This window comes from Nerophis ophidion, linkage group LG27, assembly GCF_033978795.1.
Source record: "Nerophis ophidion isolate RoL-2023_Sa linkage group LG27, RoL_Noph_v1.0, whole genome shotgun sequence".
Taxonomy (NCBI): Eukaryota; Metazoa; Chordata; class Actinopteri; order Syngnathiformes; family Syngnathidae; genus Nerophis; species Nerophis ophidion.
Window position 1 is genome coordinate 5719727 of NC_084637.1, and position 25529 is coordinate 5745255.

At 42.0% G+C, this 25529-nt stretch overlaps 2 protein-coding genes across 2 annotated transcripts in view; one reads left to right on the forward strand and one right to left on the reverse strand.

Moving 5' to 3' along the window:
- Positions 1–1900: 1900 nt before the first annotated feature.
- On the reverse strand, positions 1901–13104 carry pjvk (pejvakin). Its single transcript, XM_061889419.1, has 6 exons — positions 12894–13104; positions 12640–12835; positions 8732–8873; positions 8468–8585; positions 2681–2824; positions 1901–2617 (listed from the first exon to the last, which is right to left on the reverse strand). The coding sequence occupies exons 1-6, from the start codon at positions 13102–13104 to the stop codon at positions 2316–2318; spliced, it is 1113 nt and encodes a 370-aa protein (XP_061745403.1). The 3' UTR covers positions 1901–2315.
- An 8869-nt stretch (positions 13105–21973) lies between these two features.
- The window catches only part of LOC133544495 (collagen alpha-1(II) chain-like), a 59152-nt gene continuing 55596 nt past the window's right edge, over positions 21974–25529 (forward strand). Inside the window, exon 1 of the mRNA XM_061889881.1 lies at positions 21974–22180. Coding sequence (XP_061745865.1) covers positions 22096–22180 — 85 coding nt within the window. The 5' untranslated portion in view covers positions 21974–22095. The remainder of the gene's footprint in view (positions 22181–25529) is intronic.

Here is a 25529-nt window from a genome sequence, read left to right on the forward strand (position 1 = left end):
TCCAAAGACATGCACCTGGGGATAGGTTTATTGGCAACACTAAATTGGCCCTAGTGTGTGAATGTGAGTGTGAATGTTGTCTGTCTATCTGTGTTGGCCCTGCGATGAGGTGGCGACTTGTCCAGGGTGTACCCCGCCTTCCGCCCGATTGTAGCTGAGATAGGCGCCAGCGCCCCCCGCGACCCCGAAAGGGAATAAGCGGTAGAAAATGGATGGATGGATGGATGGACGTCTTTGCTTGTATGTAAATGTTGCATATTACAAATAAAGTTTTTAAAAATCAAAAAAGAAAAGAAAAGAATGGTGATGCTCATGGATCAATGTGTTTTTTTGATGAATGAAGGATACAACACAACATTGTTTTTTTTTTCCTGTGACCTTGTATTTAAAAATAAACTTTTGGTTACGGTGTCTGAATATGAAAATATATATATATATATATATATATTTTGTTTCTGCTGACTAATACTTTTTATTTTTGTAATATGAATGAAAATAAAACCTTTTCGTGCATCTAGTTATTGCTCTTCGACAATAATATTGCTTTGTAAAACAAGTTAAGCTTTTGTGTTTCAAAATAAAATTTGTGTAAACAAATATATATATATATTTTTTTCAGTGATGGAAATAGGTAGGTAGGTAGGTAGGTATGTCTTTATTGTTGTTGCACAAGTACAAAAAAACGTTGTTGTTTTTTTAGCACAAACACAATCAAGATTATACAAAAAAAAACTGTGTAAAGGGTTACAGAACAGGAATGCTGATGGGTCGCCACAAGGGGCCCCGTAAAAGATGGGAAAAGGTAAAACACTGGAGGAGGATGAGTAAAAAAATACAATCTAGACTGGGCTCCTAAGGGGGCCCAGTCTGGATTGGGAAAAAACCTCCATAACAAAGCACATATATATATTACAACATACATCTCAAGACTTGCAACAGAAGGGAGGGAGTGGGGGATACGGTGGCGGGCTGCAGCTCTTCAGGCCCTGCCCAGCCGTCCATCACCCCAAAGGGATTCGCGTCAAGGGCGTTGGACAGGGGTTGGGTATGTATGTGTGTGTGGCGTATATTTTTTGTGGATGCATATCAATCAATCAATCAATGTTTATTTATATAGCCCCAAATCACAAATGTCTCAAAGGACTGCACAAATCATTACGACTACAACATCCTCGGAAGAACCCACAAAAGGGCAAGGAAAACTCACACCCAGTGGGCAGGGAGAATTCACATCCAGTGGGACGCCAGTGACAATGCTGACTATGAGAAACCTTGGAGAGGACCTCAGATGTGGGCAACCCCCCCCCCCCCCCTCTAGGGGACCGAAAGCAATGGATGTCGAGCGGGTCTAACAGGATACTGTGAAAGTTCAATCCATAGTGGCTCCAACACAGCCGCGAGAGTTCAGTTCAAAGCGGATCCAAGACAGCAGCGAGAGTCCCGTCCACATATGTGTGTGTAAGCCTGCCGTGTGTCTCTATTCCGCGGCCTTCATGCTGTGCAGTCGCTTGTCCAAAGTCAACAACAACAGTTGTGTGTTAAATAGACTCCCTTTTTAGACCAGTTGATCTGCCGTTTCTCTTCTTTTTCTTCTATGTCCCACTCTCCTTTGTGGAGGGAGTCCGGTCCGATCCGGTGGCCATGTACTGCTCGCCTGTGTATCGGCTGGGGACATCTCTGCGCTGCTGATCCGCCTCCGCTTGGGATGGTTTCCTACTGGCTCCGCTGTGAACGGGACTCTCGCTGCTGTGTTGGATCCGCTTTGGACTGGACTCTCGCGACTGTGTTGGATCCATTATGGATTGATCTTTCACAGTATCATGTTCTCATATGTTCTCATAGTCATCAGTATCACAGTATCATGTTCTCATAGTCATCATTGTCACCGATGTCCCACTGGGTGTGAGTTTTCCTTGCCCTTATGTGGGCCTACCGAGGATGTCGTAGTGGTTTGTGCAGCCCTTTGAGACACTAGTGATTTAGGGCTATATAAGTAAACATTGATTGATTGATTGATTGAAATGAGAGACAAGAAGGGATTTTGTTGTGCCTTCGCCACACTGTCGTACGGGAGAGTCTCGAAGCCAGGGAAACAAGCCATGTTAGAATGTTTTGTACGCGAGTGAGAATAAAATGAGCTTTTCACTCTAAATTGTCTATGACTGGTCCTGAAATTCAACCTGCAGGACAGTCCAATGTTAAATATACTCCAGGAAAATGTGCAGCGGATGGTTATAAATTGAAAGCGATTGACTTTAATTTTGCACGAGAGCACAGATATTTTGCTTAAAATTGTATCACCATGAACATATTTTTCACTTAAGTGTTTTATGCCAGAGGTCAAAGCAGGGCACCACATGCAGTCGCACATACTTTTGACTACCAAAAGAACATTCTACGCAGCCGTAGACAGTTTCTCTCTTTTGGTTGCCCATGCCACACAGAGCACACGGCCCCTTGGGGATGTTGTGTTTGAGGAGGTTGACGCGGGGGTGGGCGCTTTCCCTCAGGTAGGCCGTGGAGACGTCCGTCATGCTGGCGGCTTTCTCGTAGTAGTCAGTCGCCGTGTCGTCCATGTAGGTGTCGGAGTGGGTGAGCTCCTCGAATGTGCTGTCGTCTGCAAAACGGAGCATCGGAGACGTAACCAAGGAGTTGGTAAGTGAATGTTTCCATACCGCACCTGCTCTGAAGGGGTTGCCGTAGATGATGCCGGACAGGAAGCGGCGCAGTCGTCCCATGGAGAAGTGGCCGATGAAACCGTCCAGCTGCTCCCTCATCTGCTCTCGTTCGAATCCACCTCGAGACCCCGGTGCTACACAGATATCTGACATGGCAAAATAACTTTTATTAATGTAACAAACGAGTCCTCCTACCTACCTAATATTGCCAAAAGTATTTGGCCACCTGCCTTGACTTACATATGAACTTGAAATCCCATTCCTAACCCATAGGGTTCAATATGATGTCGGTGTTGTGGTTTTCTAAAGGGAGATGACGTAAACAGACACTAGGGTGTGAAGTAATGTCCAATAATTTATTATATATGTATAATAATAATAATAATAAACAATACAGACAAACAGGCTAACCCAAGGAAATCGAGTGTGTCAAACCCAAGTGCGTATGTGTGTGACTATGTGTGTAGATTAACTGATGTGTGTGTTACCAAGTGTTATCGAGAGCGAAGGAACAAGGCAGTCCGAGGGGCAGGCAGGAGGGAAGCGGGTTCGAATCCGCGCCGTGACAGTCGGTCCACCTTTTGCAGCTATTGCAGCTTCAACTCTTCTTCTGGGAAGGCTGTCCACAAGGTTGCCGAGTGTGTTTATAGGAATTGTACGACCGTTCTTCCAAAAGCGCATTGGGGAGGTCAAACACTGATGTTGGTGGAGAAGGCCTGGCTCTCAGTCTCTGTTCTAATTCATCCCAAAAAAGTGTTCTATCGGGTTCAGGTCAGGACTCTGTGCAGGGCAGTCAAGTGGCCATTTCCTTTGACGTCAAAGGAAATGGCTAATAGTAATATTAATAATGGATTAGATTTATATTGCGCTTTTTCTATTATTAGATACTCAAAGCGCTCACCCATCATTCATTCACACCTGGTGGTGGTAAGCTACATCTGTAGCCACAGCTGCCCTGGGGTAGACTGACGGAAGCGCAGCTACCAGTTTGCGCCTACGGCCCCACCGACCACCACCTATCATTCATTCATCATTCATTCACCAGTGTGAGCAGCACCGGGGGCAAGGGTGAACTGTCCTGCTCAAGGACACAACGGCAGCGATTTGATGTCAATAGGCGGAGAGAGAACCCGCAACCCTCAGGTCTCTGGCACGGCCGCTCTACCCACTACGCCATGCCATCCCGCCTCTCACTCAATGGCTCTTAAAAATACCACTTTCATCATCCTGTGGCATACAATCGGCCCATGATTGTGTCTACAGCGATCACTTTGTAAAATTTGATTTGTTTGAGAAACTGAGAAACTTTCTGTCTTTCCCCAACTATTTTAGTAGTGTTTGAGAGTAGAATTAAACGTAAATAAAGGACAATACATCACATTAGTTTGTGTTCTTTTGTGGTAGCTAACGTAAGGTCACACACTGATGTTGGTGGAGAAGGCCTGGCTCTCGGTCTCTGTTCTATTTCATCCCAAAGTTGTTCGATTGGGTTCAGGTCAGGACTCTGTGCAGGGCAGTCAAGTGGCCATTTCCTTTGACGTTAAAGGAAATGGCTAATAATAATATTAATAATGGATTAGATTTATATTGCGCTTATTCTATTATTAGATACTCAAAGCGCTCACCCATCATTCATTCACAACTGGTGGTGGTAAGCTACATCTGTAGCCAAAGCTGCCCTGGGGTAGACTGACGGAAGCGTAGCTACCAGTTTGCGACTATCGTTCATTCATCATTCATTCACCAGTGTGAGCAGCACCGGGGGCAAGGGTGAACTGTCCTGCTCAAGGACACAACAGCAGCGATTTGATGTCAATAGGCGGGGAGCGAACCCGCAACCCTCAGGTCGCCGGCGCGGCCGCTCTACCCACTACGCCATGCCATCCCGCCTCTCACTCAATGGCTCTTAAAAATACCACTTTCATCATCCTGTGGCATACAATCGGCCCATGATTGTGTCTACAGCGATCACTTTGTAAAATTTGATTTGTTTGAGAAACTGAGAAACTTTCTGTCTTTCCCCAACTATTTTAGTAGTGTTTGAGAGTAGAATTAAACGTAAATAAAGGACAATACATCACATTAGTTTGTGTTATTTTGTTGTAGCTAACGTAAGGTCAGTTTTTGGCTTTGTCAGTTGAAATCTGCGTTCAAAAGACTCCGGCTTATTAGTGATTCCTAAAGCCCCAAAAAAAGTCTGCGGGCTATAGAGCGTTTTCCGTTCGGGCTCCAGTACTCTGGAATGCCCTCCCGGTAACAGTTCGAGATGCTACCTCAGTAGAAGCATTTAAGTCTCACCTTAAAACTCATCTGTATACTCTAGCCTTTAAATAGACCTCCTTTTTAGACCAGTTGATCTGCCGCTTCTTTTCTTTTTTCTCCTATGTCCCCCCCTCCCTTGTGGAGGGGGTCCGGTCCGATGACCATGGATGAAGTACTGGCTGTCCAGAGTCGAGAACCAGGATGGACCGCTCGCCTGTGTATCGGTTGGGGACATCTCTACGCTGCTGATCCGCCTCCACTTGGGATGGTTTCCTGTGGACGGGACTCTCGCTGCTGTCTTGGATCCGCTTTGAACTGAACTCTTGCGGCTGTGTTGGATCCACTTTGGATTGAACTTTCACAGTATCATGTTAGACCCGCTCGACATCCATTGCTTTCGGTCCCCTAGAGGGGGGGGGTTGCCCACATCTGAGGTCCTCTCCAAGGTTTCTCATAGTCAGCATTGTCACTGGCGTCCCACTGGATGTGAATTCTCCCTGCCCACTGGGTGTGAGTTTTCCTTGCCCTTTTGTGGGTTCTTCCGAGGATGTTGTAGTCGTAATGGTTTGTACAGTCCTTTGAGACATTTGTGAAAAGGGAATAAGCGGTAGAAAATGGATGGATGGATGGATGATTGATTGATTGAAACACAAAGCTAAAATATGGATGTTCGGTTCAGATATATTAACATGTATATTGAGCAACATCGGAGAGTCTTTGATGTACAAAATGTAGTAACCCTTGCAACCTTTAATTGTTCTGTATGCGTTGGAAAAAAACAAACACCTTTTCCTTAAAGCGACACAACGTGTAATTTGAGCAGAAAAGCTTTAAACCGTATTTCATTTTTAATGAAAGGTAAAAATCAGGGCCTCTGGCGTTAACCACACATCTTTTCATGTCTGGCCTTGTAAATGCCAACCTGTCATCAGCCGCCTCATTGGCGCTCAGCCTTTTTTTTTTTTTTAATTTCTGACATGCATCGCGTATTCATTCGACGGGATTGCACACCGCAGGGGTGTCAAACTCAAATACAGAGTGGGCCAAAATGTAAAACTGAACAAAGCCGCGGGCCAAGGTTGAACAAATTAACCTTTTAATAGGGACCCAAACAAGTTTTGCATTAAATATTAAACAAGCAAGGCTTATATAACTTTATAGTGACATGCAAAATCGAGTTTCAAATAATAATAATAATAGTTAAAAAATATCAATGGCATATCAATCCATCCATCCATCCATCTTCTTCCGCTTATCCGAGGTCGGGTCGCGGGGGCAGCAGCCTAAGCAGGGAAGCCCAGACTTCCCTCTCCCCAGCCACTTCTTCTAGCTCTTCCCGGGGGATCCCGAGGCGTTCCCAGGCCAGGCGGGAGACATAGTCTTCCCAACGTGTCCTGGGTCTTCCCCGTGGCCTCCTACCGGTTGGACGTGCCCTAAACACCTCCCTCGGGAGGCGTTCGGGTGGCATCCTGACCAGATGCCCGAACCACCTCATCTGGCATATCAAATAAAATTTAAATACAAATTTAATGCCTCTTCTATTTGCAGCTTTCTGAGGTAAATATATATTGTAGCGTCCCGAAAGAGTTAGTGCTGCAAGGGGTTCTGGGTATTTGTTCTGTTGTGTTTATGTTATGTTACGGTGCAGATGTTCTCCCGAAATGTGTTTGTCATTCTTGTTTGGTGTGAGTTCACAGTGTGGCGCACATTAGTAACAGTGTTAAAGTTGTTTATAGGGCCTCCCTCAGTGTGACCCAGGGGGTAGGGAACCTACGGCTCTTGAGCCAGATGTGGCTCTTTTGATGACTGCACCTGGCTCTCGAATCAATCTTAGCTGATATTGCTTAACATGATAAGTAATGAATAATTCCGCTGGTAATCCATCCATCCATCCATTTTCTACCGCCTGTCCCGTTCGGCTGCATTCACAGTGTTAAAAATAACGTTCAAAATATAAAACATTCTCACGCATATTAATCCATCCATCCGTTTTCTAGAAGTCCCATTCATGGTAAGAAGTATTCATGGTAAGAAGTTTTTTATTTATTATTGGTTAGCTTCAGAAAACCAGGGTTATCAAAAAGAACAACAGACTTATTATACTTTAAAAATATTGGTCGTACTTAAAAATGCACGCATTTAGTTGTATTCAGTGTTAAAAAAATATTATATGGCTCTCACGGAAATACATTTTAAAATATTTGACTTAAATGGCTCTCTCAGTCAAAAAGGTTCCCGACCCCTGGTGTGACCTGTATGGCTATTGACCAAGTATACCATGCATTCACTTATGTGTGTGGGCCTGCACGCTGTTTGTATGGAGGAAATGCGGACGTGACGACAGGTTGTAGAGCAGGGGTGCCCATTACGTCGATCGCGAGCTACCAGTCGACCGCGGGGGGTGTGTCAGTCGATCTCCAGCCAGGCTTTTTAAAAAAATAGACCTAAAAATTAGTGATCATCAATCTTCACCAAGACGTCACTTAAATGACATTCACGGTACCGGAGGGTCTTGTGAGATGACGCTGGCTGCTGCAAGATCATTATTATGAAAAAATGACCGAGAGGAAGGCGAGAAACACTTTTTATTTCAACAGACTCTCGCGCCGTACCTTCCGTCAAAACTCTAAAGGCCGACTGCACATTTCCTATCTTCACAATAAAAGCCCTGCTTCATGCTGCCTGCGCTAACTAAATACAGAGTCTCGGAAAACTGGCGTGCACAAGCGATCCCTCAGAAAGCTGGCGTGCACATCACTTGTGCACGCCAGCTTTCCGAGACTCTTATTTAGTTAGCGCAGGCAGCATCAAGCAGGGCTTTTATTGTGAAGATAGGAAATGTGCAGTCGGCCTTTAGAGTTTTGACGGAAGGGATGGCGCGAAAGTCTGTTGAAATAAAAAGTGTTTCTCGCCTTCCTCTCTGTCATTTTTTCATAATAATGAACTGGCAGCAGCCAGTGTCATCTCACAAGACCCTCGGGTGCCGTGAATGTCAATCAAGCAAGCTACGGAATTTGCCGCCAATGTTTTTCTTGTAAAGTGTATGGAAGCTGGATGAATGAGATGCCGAAAAACAACCCCTTTCATGTGGTATTGTACAGAAAGGACAACTTTTTTTCTCCTCCATTTGAAAATGTGGGCGTTATCATCATTACTGTCTGATTCCAATCAATGCAAGTCATCAGAATCAGGTAATACACCAACTTATATTCTTGTCTTTGTGAAAGAAAGACATCTATATGTGTTACACATGCTTGTATTATCATGAAACACATTTAACTTGTTTACAAAAATGTCTCTTTCATAAATAAATAAATATAAATGATATATATAAATGAGGTAGATCCCCTCGAGTTGGTCAATTGAAAAGTAGCTCGCCTGCAGAAAAAGTGTGGGCACCCCTGATCTAATCTAATCTAACGGCGGGCCAGCTGTAATGTTAATTAGATATTGCCTCGAGGGCCAAATTAAATTACTAGGCGGGCCAAATCTGGCCCGCGGGCCAGAGTTTGACACCCATGACATACCGAGTCGCCCGTCGAGTCGGACCAGCAGCTCGCAGATGCTGAAGGCGATGGTGGTGTGAGCGGGGATGACGATGGCCTTGTCTCGGCCTTTTGGGTTCCTGCCATCGTCGATCTGAAACTGCAAGAAAGTTGAATTCCGTTAACTTATGGCAGACATGATGGGTCAATTCAATGCAATTTCATCGACTTGATTTGTGTTGATTGAATTGTTTCTTTTTAATTCTAGTGTTCTGCGGTCCCTAGATGCCAATGACAGCTCTTTACCCTCATGGTGGTACGCCTCATGCCGGCGTGGACCGTCAGCGAGCACTGGCGGGTGGTGCGGATGCTCTCCATGACGACGCACAGGACGCCCCGCCCACTTTCTCTGGACTGGCGGACAAGGCAGTGGTCCAGGTCCGCTTTCCTGAAACACAGGTGGTTTGGTTTGTTTTTGGTGGTGTTATTGACACTGAGGGTGTCGGTGTAGAGTAACCTGATCATTTATTCAGGAAAGACCTCTTCTCACATTCCCTATGTCACAAATAGGTCAGAGGTCAAAGGTCATTTATGTGTCTTATGTTACGGTTTGGGGGCAATAAAGGATTTGTCTGGAAAATAATAATCAGGATATTTTGTTCAAACTACAGCAATCTTTGAAGTATGGGCAAGGAATACATATTGTCTATTACAGCATTAAACTTAAATATATATTTAAAAACGTTTAAATGTAAAATACTGAGGGAAAATACGTTTATATATTTTAATATTTTATTAAAAAAATACATTCTTAACTGAAAATGTCCCAATTATTCACTGATAATTAACTATTTATCAAATTACAGTTTTGGTCTGTATGTTTTACAAAATGCATATGCAGTATTATATGTCCGGACTTGTTTTCCGTATGAAAAATATCCAAGGGATGAATGAATGAATGGTTTATTTTGAGCCATGCAAACAAAACAAGAGAATGACCTAAAATACAAAATAAATAAATAAATAAATGATAAATGGGTTGTACTTGTTTAGCGCTTTTCTACCTTCAAGGTACTCAAAGCGCTTTGACACTACTTCCACATTTACCCATTCACACACACATTCACACACTGATGGAGGGAGCTGCCATGCAAGGCGCTAACCAGCACCCATCAGGAGCAAGGGTGAAGTGTCTTGCTCAGGACACAACGGACATGACGAGGTTGGAATTGAACCAGGGACCCTCGGGTTGCGCACGGCCACTCTTCCACTGCGCCACGCCGTCCCTATATATATATATATAGATATATATATATAGATACATTATTTTTACACCTACATTGAAAACATTATATGCGACTAATCTTTTGTAGATGTCAAGATTGGCTCAAAAGGGAGTGGGAAGAAGTCAACATATTAGGTCCCACCCCCATACATATACAATATATATATATACAATATATAATACAATAATATATATAATATAATTCAATTCAGTGGTTGCTGCTATATATTGTCTATATAAAATACTTTTGAATTCACACACACATACATATATACATATGTACACACACATATATGTCACACAATTATGGACATTATTATATATACTATGCAATTATAATATATATAATGTATACTATGCAATTATAACATAACATATATATATATATATATATATATATACGGTATTTCCTTGAATTGCCGCCGGGAAGCAAATTAATTTAAAACCTCTTCTCACTCCGGCGCTTACCAAAGGTATGCGGTAAAAGTAAGCATGCGCTATTTATTTTAAAACCTCTTCTCACTCCGGCACTTACCAAAGGTACGCAGTAAAAATTTGAGTGTGATGTAAGCTTGGACCTTAAATCCTACTGAATAGCTCTTAATCTTATTCCCTTTATGCAATTTCAAATTACCGGTATTGAAATCAGCCTCCTCCATTTTGAAAATGATGACAGGGGAAGTGTCACTCGTCACGTCACTCAACAAGTTGAGTTCATACCAATCCTCTGCTGTATCATCCATGTATCCATTTCGGTATAAACTCAACTCGTCATGTTTGGAGGAAGAAGAATACTGAGTTGCATCCCAAGAACACCATACCTACTGTGAAGCATGGGGGTGGAAACATCATGCTTTGGGGCTGTTTTTCTGCTAAGGGGACAGGACGATTGATCCGTGTTAAGGAAAGAATGAATGGGGCCATGTATCGTGAGATTTTGAGCCAAAACCTCCTTCCATCAGTGAGAGCTTTGAATGGTTGACCAAATACTTATTTTCCACCATAATTTACAAATAAATTCTTTAAAATTCCTACAATGTGAATTCCTGGATTTTGTTTTCCTATTCCGTCTCTCACAGTTGAAGTGTACCTATGATGAAAATTACAGACCTCTGTCATCATTTGAAGTGGGAGAACTTGCACAATCGGTGGCTGACTAAATACTTTTTTGCCCCACTGTATATATATATATATATATATATATATATACATATTAATAAAACATATGTAATTGTTATTTAAATATTAATTTCTGATTGATAATCCATTATAAGTTAAACTTCTTGTTTGACCTCAGCACATTTTTCAACCCCTTTTTAAAAAAATACAAAAATCATGGTGGGCCCTGCAGCCCTTCTTTTAACAGTCTGTGGTTCAAATTTGGACATACTTGCCAACCTTGAGACCTCCCATTTTAAAAGGTAGGGGTGGGGGGCGTGGTTAAGAGGGGAGGAGTAGACTTACAGCTATCCATCCATCCATCTTTCTACCGCTTATTCCCTTTGGGATCGCGGGGGGCGTTGGTGCCTATCTCAGCTACAATCGGGCGGAAGGCGGTGTACGCCCTGGACAAGTCGCACTTCATCGTAGTATGTGTAGAAATCGTTATTTATATTTGAATCACTTGTTTATTTCTCAAAAACTTTGTAGTTATTTTTAAATATTTTTTCCAAATAGTTCAAGAAAGACCACCACAAATGAGCAACATTTTGCACTGTCATACAATTCAATAAATCACAAAATGATGACATAGTGCTGTATTTTACTTCTTTATCTTTTTTTTTTCAAACCAAAAATACTTTGCTCTGATTAGGGGGTGCTTGAATACAAAAAATGTTCACAGGTGGTACATTTCTGAAAAAAAGGTTGAGAACCACCTCTCTAAAAGCCGTAGATGTTATTGTCACATATGCATGTACAGTAGATGGCAGTATTGTCCTGCTTAAGAGTGTCACAACATTGCTGTTTATGGCAGACGAACTGCTTTACGGTAGACGAAAACGTGACTGCTGTTGTTGTGTGTTGTCGTTAATAAGACTGCCTAACAATAAACCCACATAAGAAACCAAGAACTCGCCCTCGATCATTCTGCAGTTATAACGTCTTTGGGCAGGGACTCTGTTTATATCGTGGGAAAGCGGACGTAAAAACAGGCTGTCGACACGTCACTCGGGTCCGCGTGGAGCTGGAGGGGGCGTAGCCTCCAGCTCCGCTTGAATTTCGGGAGAAAATGTGTCCCGGTAGGTTTTCGGGAGAGGTGCTGAATTTCGGGAAAATTCCGGGAGGGTTGGCAAGTATGAGTTTGGATGCCACCGAGTATATTTGCTGTATTTTACTTCTTTATCTTTTTTTTTCCAACCAAAAATGCTTTGCTCTGATTAGGGGGTACTTGAATCCAAAAAATGTTCACAGGTGGTACATTTCTGAAAAAAAGGTTGAGAACCACCTCTCTAAAAGCCGTAGATGTTATTGTCACATATGCATGTACAGTAGATGGCAGTATTGTCCTGTTTAAGAGTGTCACAACATTGCTGTTTACGGCAGACGAACTGCTTTACGGTAGACGAAAACGTGACTGCTGTTGTTGTGTGTTGTCGTTAATAAGACCGCCTAACAATAAACCCACATAAGAAACTCGCCCTCGATCATTCTGCAGTTATAACGTCTTTGGGCAGGGACGCTGTTTATATCGCGGGAAAGCGGACGTGAAAACAGGCTGCCGACACGTCACTCGGGTCCGCGTGGAGCTGGAGGGGGCGTAGCCTCCAGCTCCGCTTGAATTTCGGGAGATTTTCGGGAGAAAATTTGTCCCGGTAGGTTTTCGGGAGAGGTGCTGAATTTCGGGAAAATTCCGGGAGGGTTGGCAAGTATGAGTTTGGATGCCACCGAGTATATTTGCTGACACAGCATTAAACCTGATGGTCACTACCTGGCGCTGAGTTCCCGCAGCAAAGTGGGCACCTCCAGCTCGTGCTTGGTCACGATGCCGAAAGAAGCCTTGACGGCCACCGAGTCCGAGCCGCTGACGTTGAAGCCCACGTCGTTCATGAGGTGGTTCCCGAGTCGCCCGTTGAGGGCCACATCCGATTTGTCCTCGTAGTTGAGCAGCTGATAAGAAGACACGCCTGCAGCAAACAAAGACTAACTAATGACGGAATTATGGACCCTTCATGCTCGCCGTACCTGCTGTAATCTCTTTCTCCCCAACCAGGATGTCTTTGAGGGAGAACGCCGTGGACGCGTATTTCTTCTTCTTCCAGAAACGCTTCTTTCGCTTCCTGGTGACCAGGCTGAGGGGCTGGTAGCGGTCGGCCTCGCTCAGGCTCGGGACGGGGATCAGCCTCCCCGTGTCGCCCACCTGCTTCACAAAGTTCTTGGTGGCCGATGCAAACATTTTTAAAGGACGCCGGATAAAGAAAGGCTTTGTGTCCCTTTATGCATTTCGACCGATTAATAATGCAGAGAGTTTGTAAGGCGATATGTGTCACCTGATAGGCTGCAGCTTCCTGTCACATGACATATAATGCAGGTTACCATTCAACAACTGTGTCTTGTAGAAGAAGCACACACACATATGTCCCTTTAACTCAGGGGTGTCCAAAGTGCGGCCCGCGGGTCATTTTTTAACGGCCCTACGGCACATTTTAAGAATACAATTGAAAAATAATTAAAAACATCAAAAGTGGTATAAAACAGCAAACAGGTGAAATGTAACACTGTGAACTTTCACAGTATCATGTTGGACCCGCTCGACATCCATTGCTTTCGGTCCCCTAGAGGGGGGGGGGGGGTTGCCCACATCTGAGGTCCTCTCCAAGGTTTCTCATAGTCAGCATTGTCGCTGGCGTCCCACTGAATGTGAATTCTCCCTGCCCACTGGGTGTGAGTTTTCCTTGCCTTTTTGTGGGTTCTTCCGAGGATGTTGTAGTCGTAATGATTTGTGCAGTCCTTTGAGACATTTGTGATTTGGGGCTATATAAATAAACATTGATTGATGATTGAACACAAAATTGTTGCAATGCTTATTCTTATAACACAAAGCTGCCATGCAGGCTGTTTTTTTCTTTAAAACGTAATAATGAATCAAAATCAATGTCATTTTGAATTATCGACCTGTTCAAAGCTTTGATTAAGTCACATTAAATAGTCCACTTTGGGATATTTTTGGGGGAAAATGTTGCATATTTTGTGTTTTGCAATAAATCAATCAATCATCCATCCATCCATTTTCTACCGCTTATTCCCTTTTGGGGTCGCGGGGGGGCGCTGGCGCCTATCTCAGCTACAATCGGGCGGATTGTCCAGGGTACACCCTGGACAAGTCGCCACCTCATCACAGGGCCAACACGGATAAACAGACAACATTCACACTCACATTCAATGTTTACTTATATAGCCCTAAATCACTAGTGTCTCAAAGGGCTGCACAAACCACTACGACATCCTCGGTAGGCCCACATAAGGGCAAGGAAAACTCACACCCAGTGGGACGTCGGTGACAATGATGACTATGAGAACCTTGGAGAGGAGGAAAGCAATGGATCTCGAGCGGGTCTAACATGATACTGTGAAAGTTAAATCCATAATGGATCCAACACAGTCGCGAGAGTCCAGTCCAAAGCGGATCCAACACAGCAGCGAGAGTCCCGTTCACAGCGGAGCCAGCAGGAAACCATCCCAAGCGGAGGCAGATCAGCAGCGCAGAGATGTCCCCAGCCGATACACAGGCGAGCAGTACATGGCCACCGGATCGGACCGGACCCCCTCCACAAGGGAGAGTGGGACATAGGAGAAAAAGAAAAGAAACGGCAGATCAACTGGTCGAAAAAGGGAGTCTATTTAAAGGCTAGAGTATACAAATGAGTTTTAAGGTGAGACTTAAATGCTTCTACTGAGGTGGCATCTCGATATATATAAAAAAAAACAGCTGTTTTTTTTCAAAGAAGGGCCTAAAACAGGGGTCGGGAACCTTTTTGGCTGAGAGAGCCATGAAAGCCAAATATTTCACAAAATATTTCCGTAAGAGCCATATAACATTTTTCAACACTGAATACAACTAAATTTGTGCATTTTTAAGTATGACCAACATTTGTAGAGTATAATAAGTCTCTTATTCTTTTCAACAACATTGTTATTATAAAAGTTAACCAATAATACATATAATACTTCTTACCTTTAATGCGACTTCTTGAACAGGTGCGGTAGAAAACGGATGGTTGGATTAAAATGCATGAGAATGTTTTGTAATTTAAACGTTATTTTTGACACTGTGATTACCAGCGGAATTATTCATTACTTATCATGTTAAGCAATGTCAGCTAAGATTTATCTGAGAGCCATAGGTTCCCTACCCCTGGTTTAAGCATTAGACACCTTTTTACCTGCACTCTGCCTCCCGCTGTTTCCCACATCTACAAAGCAATTAGCTACCGACTGCCACCTACTGATACGGAAGCGTATTACACGGTTACTTGGCATAGCTCGGTTGGTCGAGTGGCCTTGCTAGCAACCTGAGGGTTCCGGGTTCGAGTCCCGCTTCCACCGTCCTAGTCACTGCCGTTGTGTCCTTGGGCAAGACACTTTACACACCTGCCCCCAGTGCCACCCACACTGGTTTAAATGGAACTTAGATATTGGGTGTCACTTTGTAAAGCGCTTTGAGTCACTAGAGAAAAGTGCTATATAAATATAATTATCTGAGAGCCACATGCAGTCATCAAAAGAGCCACATCTGGCTCTAGAGCCATGGGTTCCCTACCCCTGGCCTAAAACAATCAAACAAAACATAAACATCTCAAGCTTGGACTGTGGATGTTTGTGCTTCCTCGATGCAAGGATGATGTGGGACTAGTCAGGCATGAATGTAAGTACATGATATTTATTAAATAAACAAACAAACTACAAAAAGGCAAACTAAGAACGCACTCTGTGGCGGATAAAAATCTATACTATACTTAAAACAAAACAGCACAATGGCATGACTATATACAAACAAAACAAAACTAGCACAATGGCATGAATACAAAAACTTACACGGCATGGAACTACTGACAAGGACATGAAGGAGGTGCAGCATGGGTAGGGTGCGTGCGCATGAGAGAAGATCCCAGAGTGATGAACAGAAAGAAAATTACTTAAATACTGGCAGTGATAATCAGGAACAGGGCAGGGGCGTGAGAAGGTGGGAACTAATACGTTGGCATGGAAACAAACAAAACCAGGAAGTGCAAAACGTGACTGAATGTCCAAAATCAAAAACATAACATGACAAAACAAAACATGATCCATAGGTGTGACAAAACAACAATACAACTTAAAATTGACTGATGCTTCTGAAGTTGATCTTGATATTATTGTGCTAAAAGTAAACAGTAAAAAAATGCTAAATGTATTTTTTAACACTTTAATAAGTAGGACACTTTTGGATCCCCAATTATTTTAGTGTGATTTGTTTTTAAGTGTCATTGCTCAAAAAATAATAATGAATCAAAATGCAAAATTAAGGCTCCAATTATTATATAATCTCAAATATTCCACTGAAAAAAGTTATTGGGTGAAAATATTGCATATTTTGTAATTTTTCCATTTTTTTTTCTAATGTTGATCTAGAGATTTAAAACTTGCATATTAATAAAAAATATAATACTGAATAATGACACATTTGAAAAAAAATTTTTGGACCAAAACCCTTTGGGGTCGACGGGATCATAACTGAGTGGAGGGCTAAATGTATATTTTTTATACATATATTGTATTGGTTTTTAAAATAAAAATTATGAAAATGGCCCCCGCTTGCTCTGATTTTTCAGTCTGGGGCCCTCAGTGGAAAAAGTTTGGACACCCCTGCTTTAACTAGACCACGGGTCGGGAACCAAAAAACGTTGAAAGAGCCATATTGGACCAAAAATACAAAAAACAAATTTGTCTGGAGCCGCAAAAAATGAAAAACCATAAAGAAGTCTTATAAAGAAGGCAACACATGACGTAAGTGTCTATATTAGCTATATTAGCCTACTATCAAAATGGCTATGTGTCTTCATTGACAGAAATGTTGAAATGTAATAATTTTTCTACATATTTTTACAACATTAGAAACCATTAGTAAATCAGAGGCTACTCAAAAGGTGAGATAATTCCTGAAAATTACTGGCTTTTAATGTCCAAAAAGGTATAGATGTGTGTGTTCAAGTTAAAAGAAACAGCAAGCTGTCTTCTTTTAGTAAATTAATAAAAACAATTGGCAAGCTCGGTAATGTTTGCTGTGGTCTGGAACAACATGTCACACAAACAACTCTCTGAAATGCAGCCAATATTAAATACAGATAATGTGTCATGAGACATGCAAAATTAAATTTTATACAGAGGATAAAAGTAAAGGATATTAAATGAGCTCAAATATAGCTACAAATGAGGCATAATGATGCAATATGTACATACAGCTAGCTTAAATAGCATGTTAGCAATGATTAGCTTGCAGTCATGCACTGACCAAATATGCCTAAATAGCAAGCCAATAACATCAACAAAGCGCACCATTGTGCATTCACGCACAGTATAAAACATTCGGTTGACAAAATGAGACATACTAAGGTGAGTTCAAGAACCGCCGAAATTAGTAGGATTAAAGAATGTTCACCAAATACACACAAAAAATATTAAACAGTGGGCTTTCTAACAATTCGGAAATTTTGTGTCATGTTTGTCCTTAAACAAAAAACATACTAAAACAAAAAACATAAATACGTTAAAAAAAAATTGGGGAAATACTCCAAGGAGCCACTAGGGTGGCACTAAAGAGCAGCATGTGGATCGAGAGCCGAGGGATGCTGACCCCTGAACTACACTGACATGTCCTCTTTTGCTGGGCTGTCCGGGTGGAGTTTCTTAAATGCCTCAAATTTTGAGTTAGGGTAGCGTGTATTTTTAATGTACATTCAAGGTTAAGAAGGGGTTAAAAACAAAACAAATTGTGAAGGTGTGCGCACGCAGCAACATCCGTGAGGGCGGGGCAGAGACAGAGAGAGTGAGAGAGTTATGATAAACGTGCGTGCATCGCCAGGTTCTGCTTTTTATCCATAGATTTATCAGATTTCATTTTTTATTAGCTATAGGAGGGGTGTCAAAAGTGTGTCCCGGAAGCCATTTGCTAATGTTTTAAAGGCCCACGGCACATTCTAAAAATACTAATAAAATAAACAAAAACATAACAAAAGTGAAAAAAAAAGCTTAAAGGTGAAAAGTAATTTAGCTGTTTTTTTTCTTTCAAACTGTCATTGCTCAAAACATAATATTGAATCAAAATCAATTTTATTATGAATTATTGACCCATCCAAGGTTTTGTCACATCAAATATTCCACTTTGAAAAATATTTTTGGTGGAAAATTTTGCATATTTTGTGTGTTTACTATTAAAAACATAGTTTTGTTTAACAAAAAAAAGGGCGGGGGAAAAAAAAAAGAAAAAAAAAAACCATTAAAAAAATAAAACATTTTGAAATCAAGGATAAATCGGAAGTTGATGTAAACTCCAGAGATTTAAGCATTAAATATAAAATGTATGTATGCCCTGGCACACCATCATCATCATTTCATGACCCAAGCAAAACACTTTTTACACTTTTATACTGAAATAAATACACCTACGACTTATAAAATAAAAACAGTGTCAGAGTTAGTTTGTGACGAACCCCAAGATGCAGAGAAGGAGGCAGGCATTGTGTAAGAAAACATACTTGAATTTAAACACTAAAACAAGAACAAACCAAAAGGGTACAAACAAAAAGCGCGCACGAGGCGGAAAACAAACTTGGCTGTGAACAAACAAAACTGGAAGCAGGGAACAAAAGACAGTAAGCTACAAAAAAGCTACCAAATATAGCTTACCGCTACGCTGCAACGACACGACCACTAGGAATGACAAGTAGAAAAAGACAGTGACACGACAGGAACGACAATTATCCAGCGCTAGCATTCAAATAGGAGCGGGCTGATTGACACCAGGTGTGGCCAGGTGCCAATCAGCCGCAGCTGAGAGGAAACAGCGCTCAGGGGGGAAAAAAAACAGGAAACAGACAAAATAAGAGCGCTGACAGGAAACAGACAGGAAAAACTAAAACATGGCCACACTGTCATGGACAAAGCCTGACACATATAAAAAACTATCAGCAGCGGTAAATGTAGATCCATGAAGGAAAGTGAAGTGAAGTGAATTATATTTATATAGCGCTTTTCTCAAGTGACTCAAAGCGCTTTACATAGTGACACCCATTATCTAAGTTACATTTAAACCAGTGTGGGTGGCACTGGGAGCAGGTGGGTAAAGTGTCTTGCCCAAGGACACAACGGCAGTAACTAGGATGGCACAAGTGGGAATCGAACCTGCAACCCTCAAGTTGCTGGCACGGCCACTCTACCAACCGAGCTATATATGAATACACTTTTTTTTTTATGAATTAAGTAACGTTTTTGACAACCTTTTTCCAAAACACAATATAGAATGTGAGATATAACAGCACAATGCTTACGTTTATTATTTATTTTTTCAAAACTCTTACAAAAAAGCGGGACCCCAAAAGTTTACTTAGGGACCCCATTTTTATGACTTCATGTGGTCCCATTTGGAAATCTCCTAGCGCCAACATTGCAAAAAAAAAAATGCTTTATTTAAATAAATATATTATTTATAAAGAAAGTTCGGGTATCATTGGCCAATTTTCACGGCCTTGGCACGCATATATGTGTCCTTTTTTGGGATTTCACAATACTATAACCCTTTCTTCCAACTTTTCTACATCTGTCCATGTTCTACAGCTTGGATATTTTCGTCTTCTGGTGTGTTCATGCATGAGGGCCGCCTTGCCCTCCCTGTGGTTCTGCTCCTGACTTTTGACTGCGCGTTCAGAAATAGACTTCCTGTTTGAAAAAGTGAGTCTTTCATGTCGACGTGATACAACTTTATCGTTTAATTTAGAGCATTTCAAACATCACGAGTCGGAATGTGTGTGTCTGTTGGACAATATGCGGCACAAATCTGATGACCTGGTCTACTCGGTTTTGCCCCCAGCCTGGTCCCAGGCCTTTACTTCCAATTGTGGCCCCAAGAAGAATGATAGCCATTATAAATTGTATCTATACTTTTTTCATTTTTGGGGAACAATTTTGTAATTTTCTTATTTATTTTGTAATACAAAATTCAAAAAATCAAACAGTGCATCAGGAAAATGTTCACAGCCGATCACTTCATCCACATTTTGCTATGTTACAGCATTAATCCAAAATGCCATCAAATCCATCCATCCATCCATCCATCCATCTTCCGGACAAGCAGATGGATGGACAGACAATTTTGTAAAAAATGTGTTTAAATAGTGAATACAATTAAACTAAATGTAATAATTATAAATGTATACAAAAAAATATATGATGAGAAAATGTTATTCATAAAATATAAAATATTACCAATTTACACAATGTTTTTATATTTATTCATATACTGAATAAGATTAAATTTAAACATAAAGATATTTCCAAAATATATAGGATGTGAAAATACAATTCATAAAAGTAAAATATTTACAGTATACACAATTGTTTTATAATGTATTAAAATAATTAATAAAATGAAACAAACTTTAATACATACAAATATGTCCAAAATGTATAATATAAGATGTGAAAATATAATTCATAAAAAATTTAATATTTACAATGTACACAATTTTTTTTACTATTCATTGAAATAATGACTACAATTAAATTAACTTTAATAAATATAAATATATACAAAATATATAACACAAGATGTGACATATAATTAATAAAATATAAAATATTGCCAATTTACACAGTGTTTTTATATTTATTTAAATAATCAATAAAATTAAACAATCTTTAATACATACAAATATATCCAAAAATATATAATATACGATGTGAAATTATAATTCATAAAATATAACATATTTACAAGTTACACATTTTTTATAGTTTATTAAAATAATGAATAAAATTAAATTAATTTTGATAAACAGAAAAATAAACTGAATATATCGTAATATATATTACAATAATATATACAATACAATATACGTATAATAATAATATTACATATATTATAATTCATAAAATATAAAATTTTTCCATCCATCCATCCATCCATTTTCTTCTGCTTATCCGAAGTCGGGTGGCGGGGGAAGCAGCCTAAGCAGGGAAGCCCAGACTTTCCTCTCCACAGCCACTTCGTCTAGCTCTTCCCCGGGGATCCCGAGGCGTTCCCAGGCCACACACACATACACTATATGTGTGTGTGTGTATATATATATATATATATATATATATATATATATATATATATATATATATATTATATACATACATACATATATATATACACACACACACACACATATATATTTATACACACATATATATATATATATATATATATATATATATACACACATATATCCATCCATTCATTTTCTACCGCTTATTCCCTTTTGGGGTCGCGGGGGGCGCTGGCGCCTATCTCAACTACACACACAAAAACCGGCCGCCAGCCAATTTTTTTTAACCCAATGCCGCCCCAAGTCCAAAATTTTTGTGACCCTTGCACTGTACTATAAATATTTATGATAAGTACATCATCATTTTTATAATACTATAACAATACTATAATACCATTATTTTGTCAATTCAACTTCAACCATCAATCCGTCTTTTTCCGCTTTTCCGAGGTCGGGTTGCGGGGGCAGCAGCCTAAGCAGAGGAGCCCACACTCCCCTCTCCCCTGCCACTACATCCAGCTCCTCTCGGGTCATACTGAGGCGTTTATGGTATTTTAACTTTAACTTTAATCATGGGAAATACGTTTTAATGTTAATATTTTTCATGTGCAAAAATACAATTTCAACATCATAAAAACATACTTTAAGCAATTAGGGTGGGGTTCGGCCCTGCATACGTCAAGTACTGTACTTTACAGTAAGCATGTTTGTACACTCCTAAAAAAAATGGTGATGCACTTCATCTTCAGCCAAAACCAAGGTTAAGGGTCACGCGCCATACATTACTGGTAGTTTTTTTTTTGCGTGTGTGTACTTTCCATCTTTTAAAATTTGCAGTTGCTCCACATTTTCATGCCGCCTTTAATTATCCACGTCTTTCAAAGACTCGGGTGGCGTCTGCCGGGGAGGCTGGATGAAGGAATGATGAAGGCGGAGGCGGGAGGAGGGAGGAGGAGGAGGAGGAGGAGAATGAGTTCAGCTCATCCAGGATCCCACCGCACTCAGGGATACTTGGATCTTTCGGGCTGGATGCTGTAGCTCAGTCTTGGCCTGGTGTGTGTGAGTGTGTGTGAGGTCCCTGCATCGCCCCGCGTGCAGACATGGGCCCCTGGATTACTGTGCTCCTGGCCGCCATCGCCCTCACTCGGGTGAATACCGTCTCCTGCCAGGAAGACGCCAAGAGCGGTGAGTAACTCGCCTTCTTCTTGTTTGGACCCGGTATAGTACACAATGGGGCGATATAGCTCGGTTGGCAGAGTGGCCATTTGAGGGTTCCGGGTTCGATCCCCGCTTCTGCTCACCTCGTCGCTGCCGCTGTGTCCTTGGGCAAGACACTTTACCCACCTGCTCCCAGTGCTACCCACACTGGTTTAAATGTAACTTAGATATCGGGTTTCACTATGTAAAAGCGCTTTGAGTCACTAGAGAAAAGTGCTATATAAATATAATTCACTTCACACGACATGTAGAGGCTGAGATAAAAGGTTGTCTTCTCCTTATATTTTTGTCATGTTTGCATTTTTCAAAGTTAAAGTAAATGGGTTATGCTTTGATACTATTTCCAGTCCACATTCACCCATTCACACACTGAGGCCCTAACCACGACCCATCAGGAGCAAGGGTGAAGTGTCTTGCTCAAGGGCACGATGGACGGGGCAAAATTGGTAGAAGGTGGGGATTGAACCAGGAACCCTCAGTTTGCTGGCACGGCCACTCTTTCCACCGCGCCACGCCATCCCCACTGATAGTCACACACACACACACACACACACTAGGTGTGGTGAAATTACCCTCTGCATTTGACCCATTCCCATGTTCTACCCCCCCTGGGAGGTGAGGGGAGCAGTGAGCAGCAGCGGTGGCCCCGCCCGGGAATCATTTTTGGTGTTTTAACCCCCAATTCCGACACTTGATGCTGAATGCCAAGCAGGGAGGTCGCATTTTTATAGTCTTTGGTATGACTCGGATGCAGCGTTAGACATAGTAAATTATATTTATATAGCGCTTTTCTCTAGTGACTCAAAGCGCTTTTACATAGTGAAACCAATTATCTAAGTTACGTTTAAGCCAGTGTGGGTGGCACGGGAAGCAGGTGGGTAAAGTGTCTTGCCCAAGGACACAACGGCAGTGACTAAGACGGCAGAAGCGGGGATCGAACCCAAAACCCTGAAATTGCTGGCACAGCCACTCTCCCAACCTTTCCACGCCATCCCCACTGATAGTCACACACACACACACACACACTAGGTATGGTGAAATTACCCTCTGCAATTGACCCATCCACTTGTTCCACCCCCCTGTGAGGTGAGGGGAGCAGTGAGCAGCAGCGGTGGCCCCGCCCTGGAAAAATTTTCGGTGTTTTAACCCCCAATTCCGACACTTGATGCTGAATGCCAAGCAGGGAGGTCGCATTTTTATAGTCTTTGGTATGACTCGCATGCAGAGTTAGACATGTGAGTCTGTAAAGTGAAGTGAATTATATTTATATAGCGCTTTTCTCTAGTGACTCAAAGCGCTTTTACATAGGGAAACCCGATATCTAAGTTACATTTAAGCCAGTGTGGGTGGCACTGGGAGCAGGTGGGTAAAGTGTCTTGCCCAAGGACACAACGGCAGTGACGAGGATGGCGGAAGCGGGGATTGAACCCGGAACCCTGAAATTGCTGGCACTGCCACTCACCCAACTGCGCCACGCCATCCCCATTGATAGTCACACACACACACACACACACACAAGGTGTGGTGAAATTACCCTCTGCAATTGACCCATCCCCTTGTTCCACCCCCCCTGTGAGGTGAGGGGAGCAGTGAGCAGCAGCGGTGGCCCCGCCCTGGAATCATTTTTGGTGATTTAACCCCCAATTCCGACACTTGATGCTGAATACCAAGCAGGGAGGTCACATTTTTATAGTCTTTGGTATGACTCGGATGCAGAGTTAGACATGTGAGTCTGTAAAGTGAAGTGAATTATATTTGTATAGCGCTTTTCTCTAGTGACTAAAAGCGCTTTTACATAGTGAAACCCATTATGTAAGTTACATTTAAGCCAGTGTGGGTGGCATCGGGAGCATGTGGGGGAAAGTGTCTTACCCAAGGACACAACGGCAGTGACGAGGATGACGGAAGCGGGGATTGAACCCGGAACCCTGAAGTTGCTGGCACGGTCACTCACCCAACCTTGCCACGCCATCCCCACTGATAGTCACACACACATACACACTAGGTGTGGTGAAATTACCCTCTGCAATTGACCCATCCACTTGTTCCACCCCCCCGGGAGGTGAGGGGAGCAGTGAGCAGCAGCGGTGGCCCCGCCCTGGAATCATTTTTGGTGATCTAACCCCCAATTCCGACACTTGATGCTGAATACCAAGCAGGGAGGTCGCATTTTTATCGTCTGTAAAGTGAAGTGAATTATATTTATATAGCGCTTATATAGCGCTTTTCTCTAGTGACTCAAAGCACTTTTACATAGCACTTGGGTGAAAGTGTCTTGCCCGAGGACACAACGGCAGTAACGAGGATGGCGGAAGCGGGGATCGAACCCGGAACGCTCAAGTTGCTGGAACGGCCACTCTACCAACCGAACTTTGATGAATCTGAATGTCAAAAATGTGGGATTCGACCTTCAAAAACGTCCCCCCCGACCGACTGAGTGCTGATTGGAGAAGGCAAAGGGCGGCTGGTCTATTTCCGTGCGAGGTCGGCACCCAATGAGTAGTTTCTCCAGCTCCTCTGCTGTAATGATGTGGGCTGGTGGACCAGACGGACAAAAGCAGGCCACTAATTTTGGTCAGGCTTCTCCGCAGAGGCACACAAGACACACCCTGAGTGGGTGAAGTTCCACCAAAAAGAGACAACTTAAGGGCTGTTGCACTGGTGTAATTCTCTTAAAAATAAACGTATATTTCTGTCTTTTTTTTCAAACTTTAAAGTTGATAAGATACATATCAACAAGTTGTAAAGAACAAAATGTCATGGTTGTCTTGAGTTTTCCAGTAAATTTAGCCGAACTGCACCAATTTTGTCAAGAGGAGTGGTCTACAACTCAAAAGATGGCTACCAGAAGCAACTTATTGTCACAAGTTGTTGTTGACAAACCCCAATATGCAGAGATGGGGGCAGGCATTGAATAGGTAAACATGATTTCATTTAAAAAAATGAAAAAACACAAACCAGGAAGTAGGAACAGCCAAACTGGAAAACAGGATCCAGCAAACAGGAACTAGCAACAAAAAGACAGCACGCTGCAAAAAGCTACAAGTTCTACGACACGCATTAATGACATTGACAGGTAGTGGTGACAATAATCCAGCCCTGACTGGAGGGGAAGGCAGCTTTAAAATACTAACTGGCTGATTGACACCAGGTGTGGCCAGGTGCCAGTCAGCCACAGCTGGGGAGACACAGCACTCAGGGAGACAAACAGGAAACGGACAAAATAAGAGCGCTGACAGGAAACAAAGACAAACACAATTGTAGTCTTTTTTGTGATTGGAGCACATACTTGTTGGTCACAAAAAACTTTCATGAA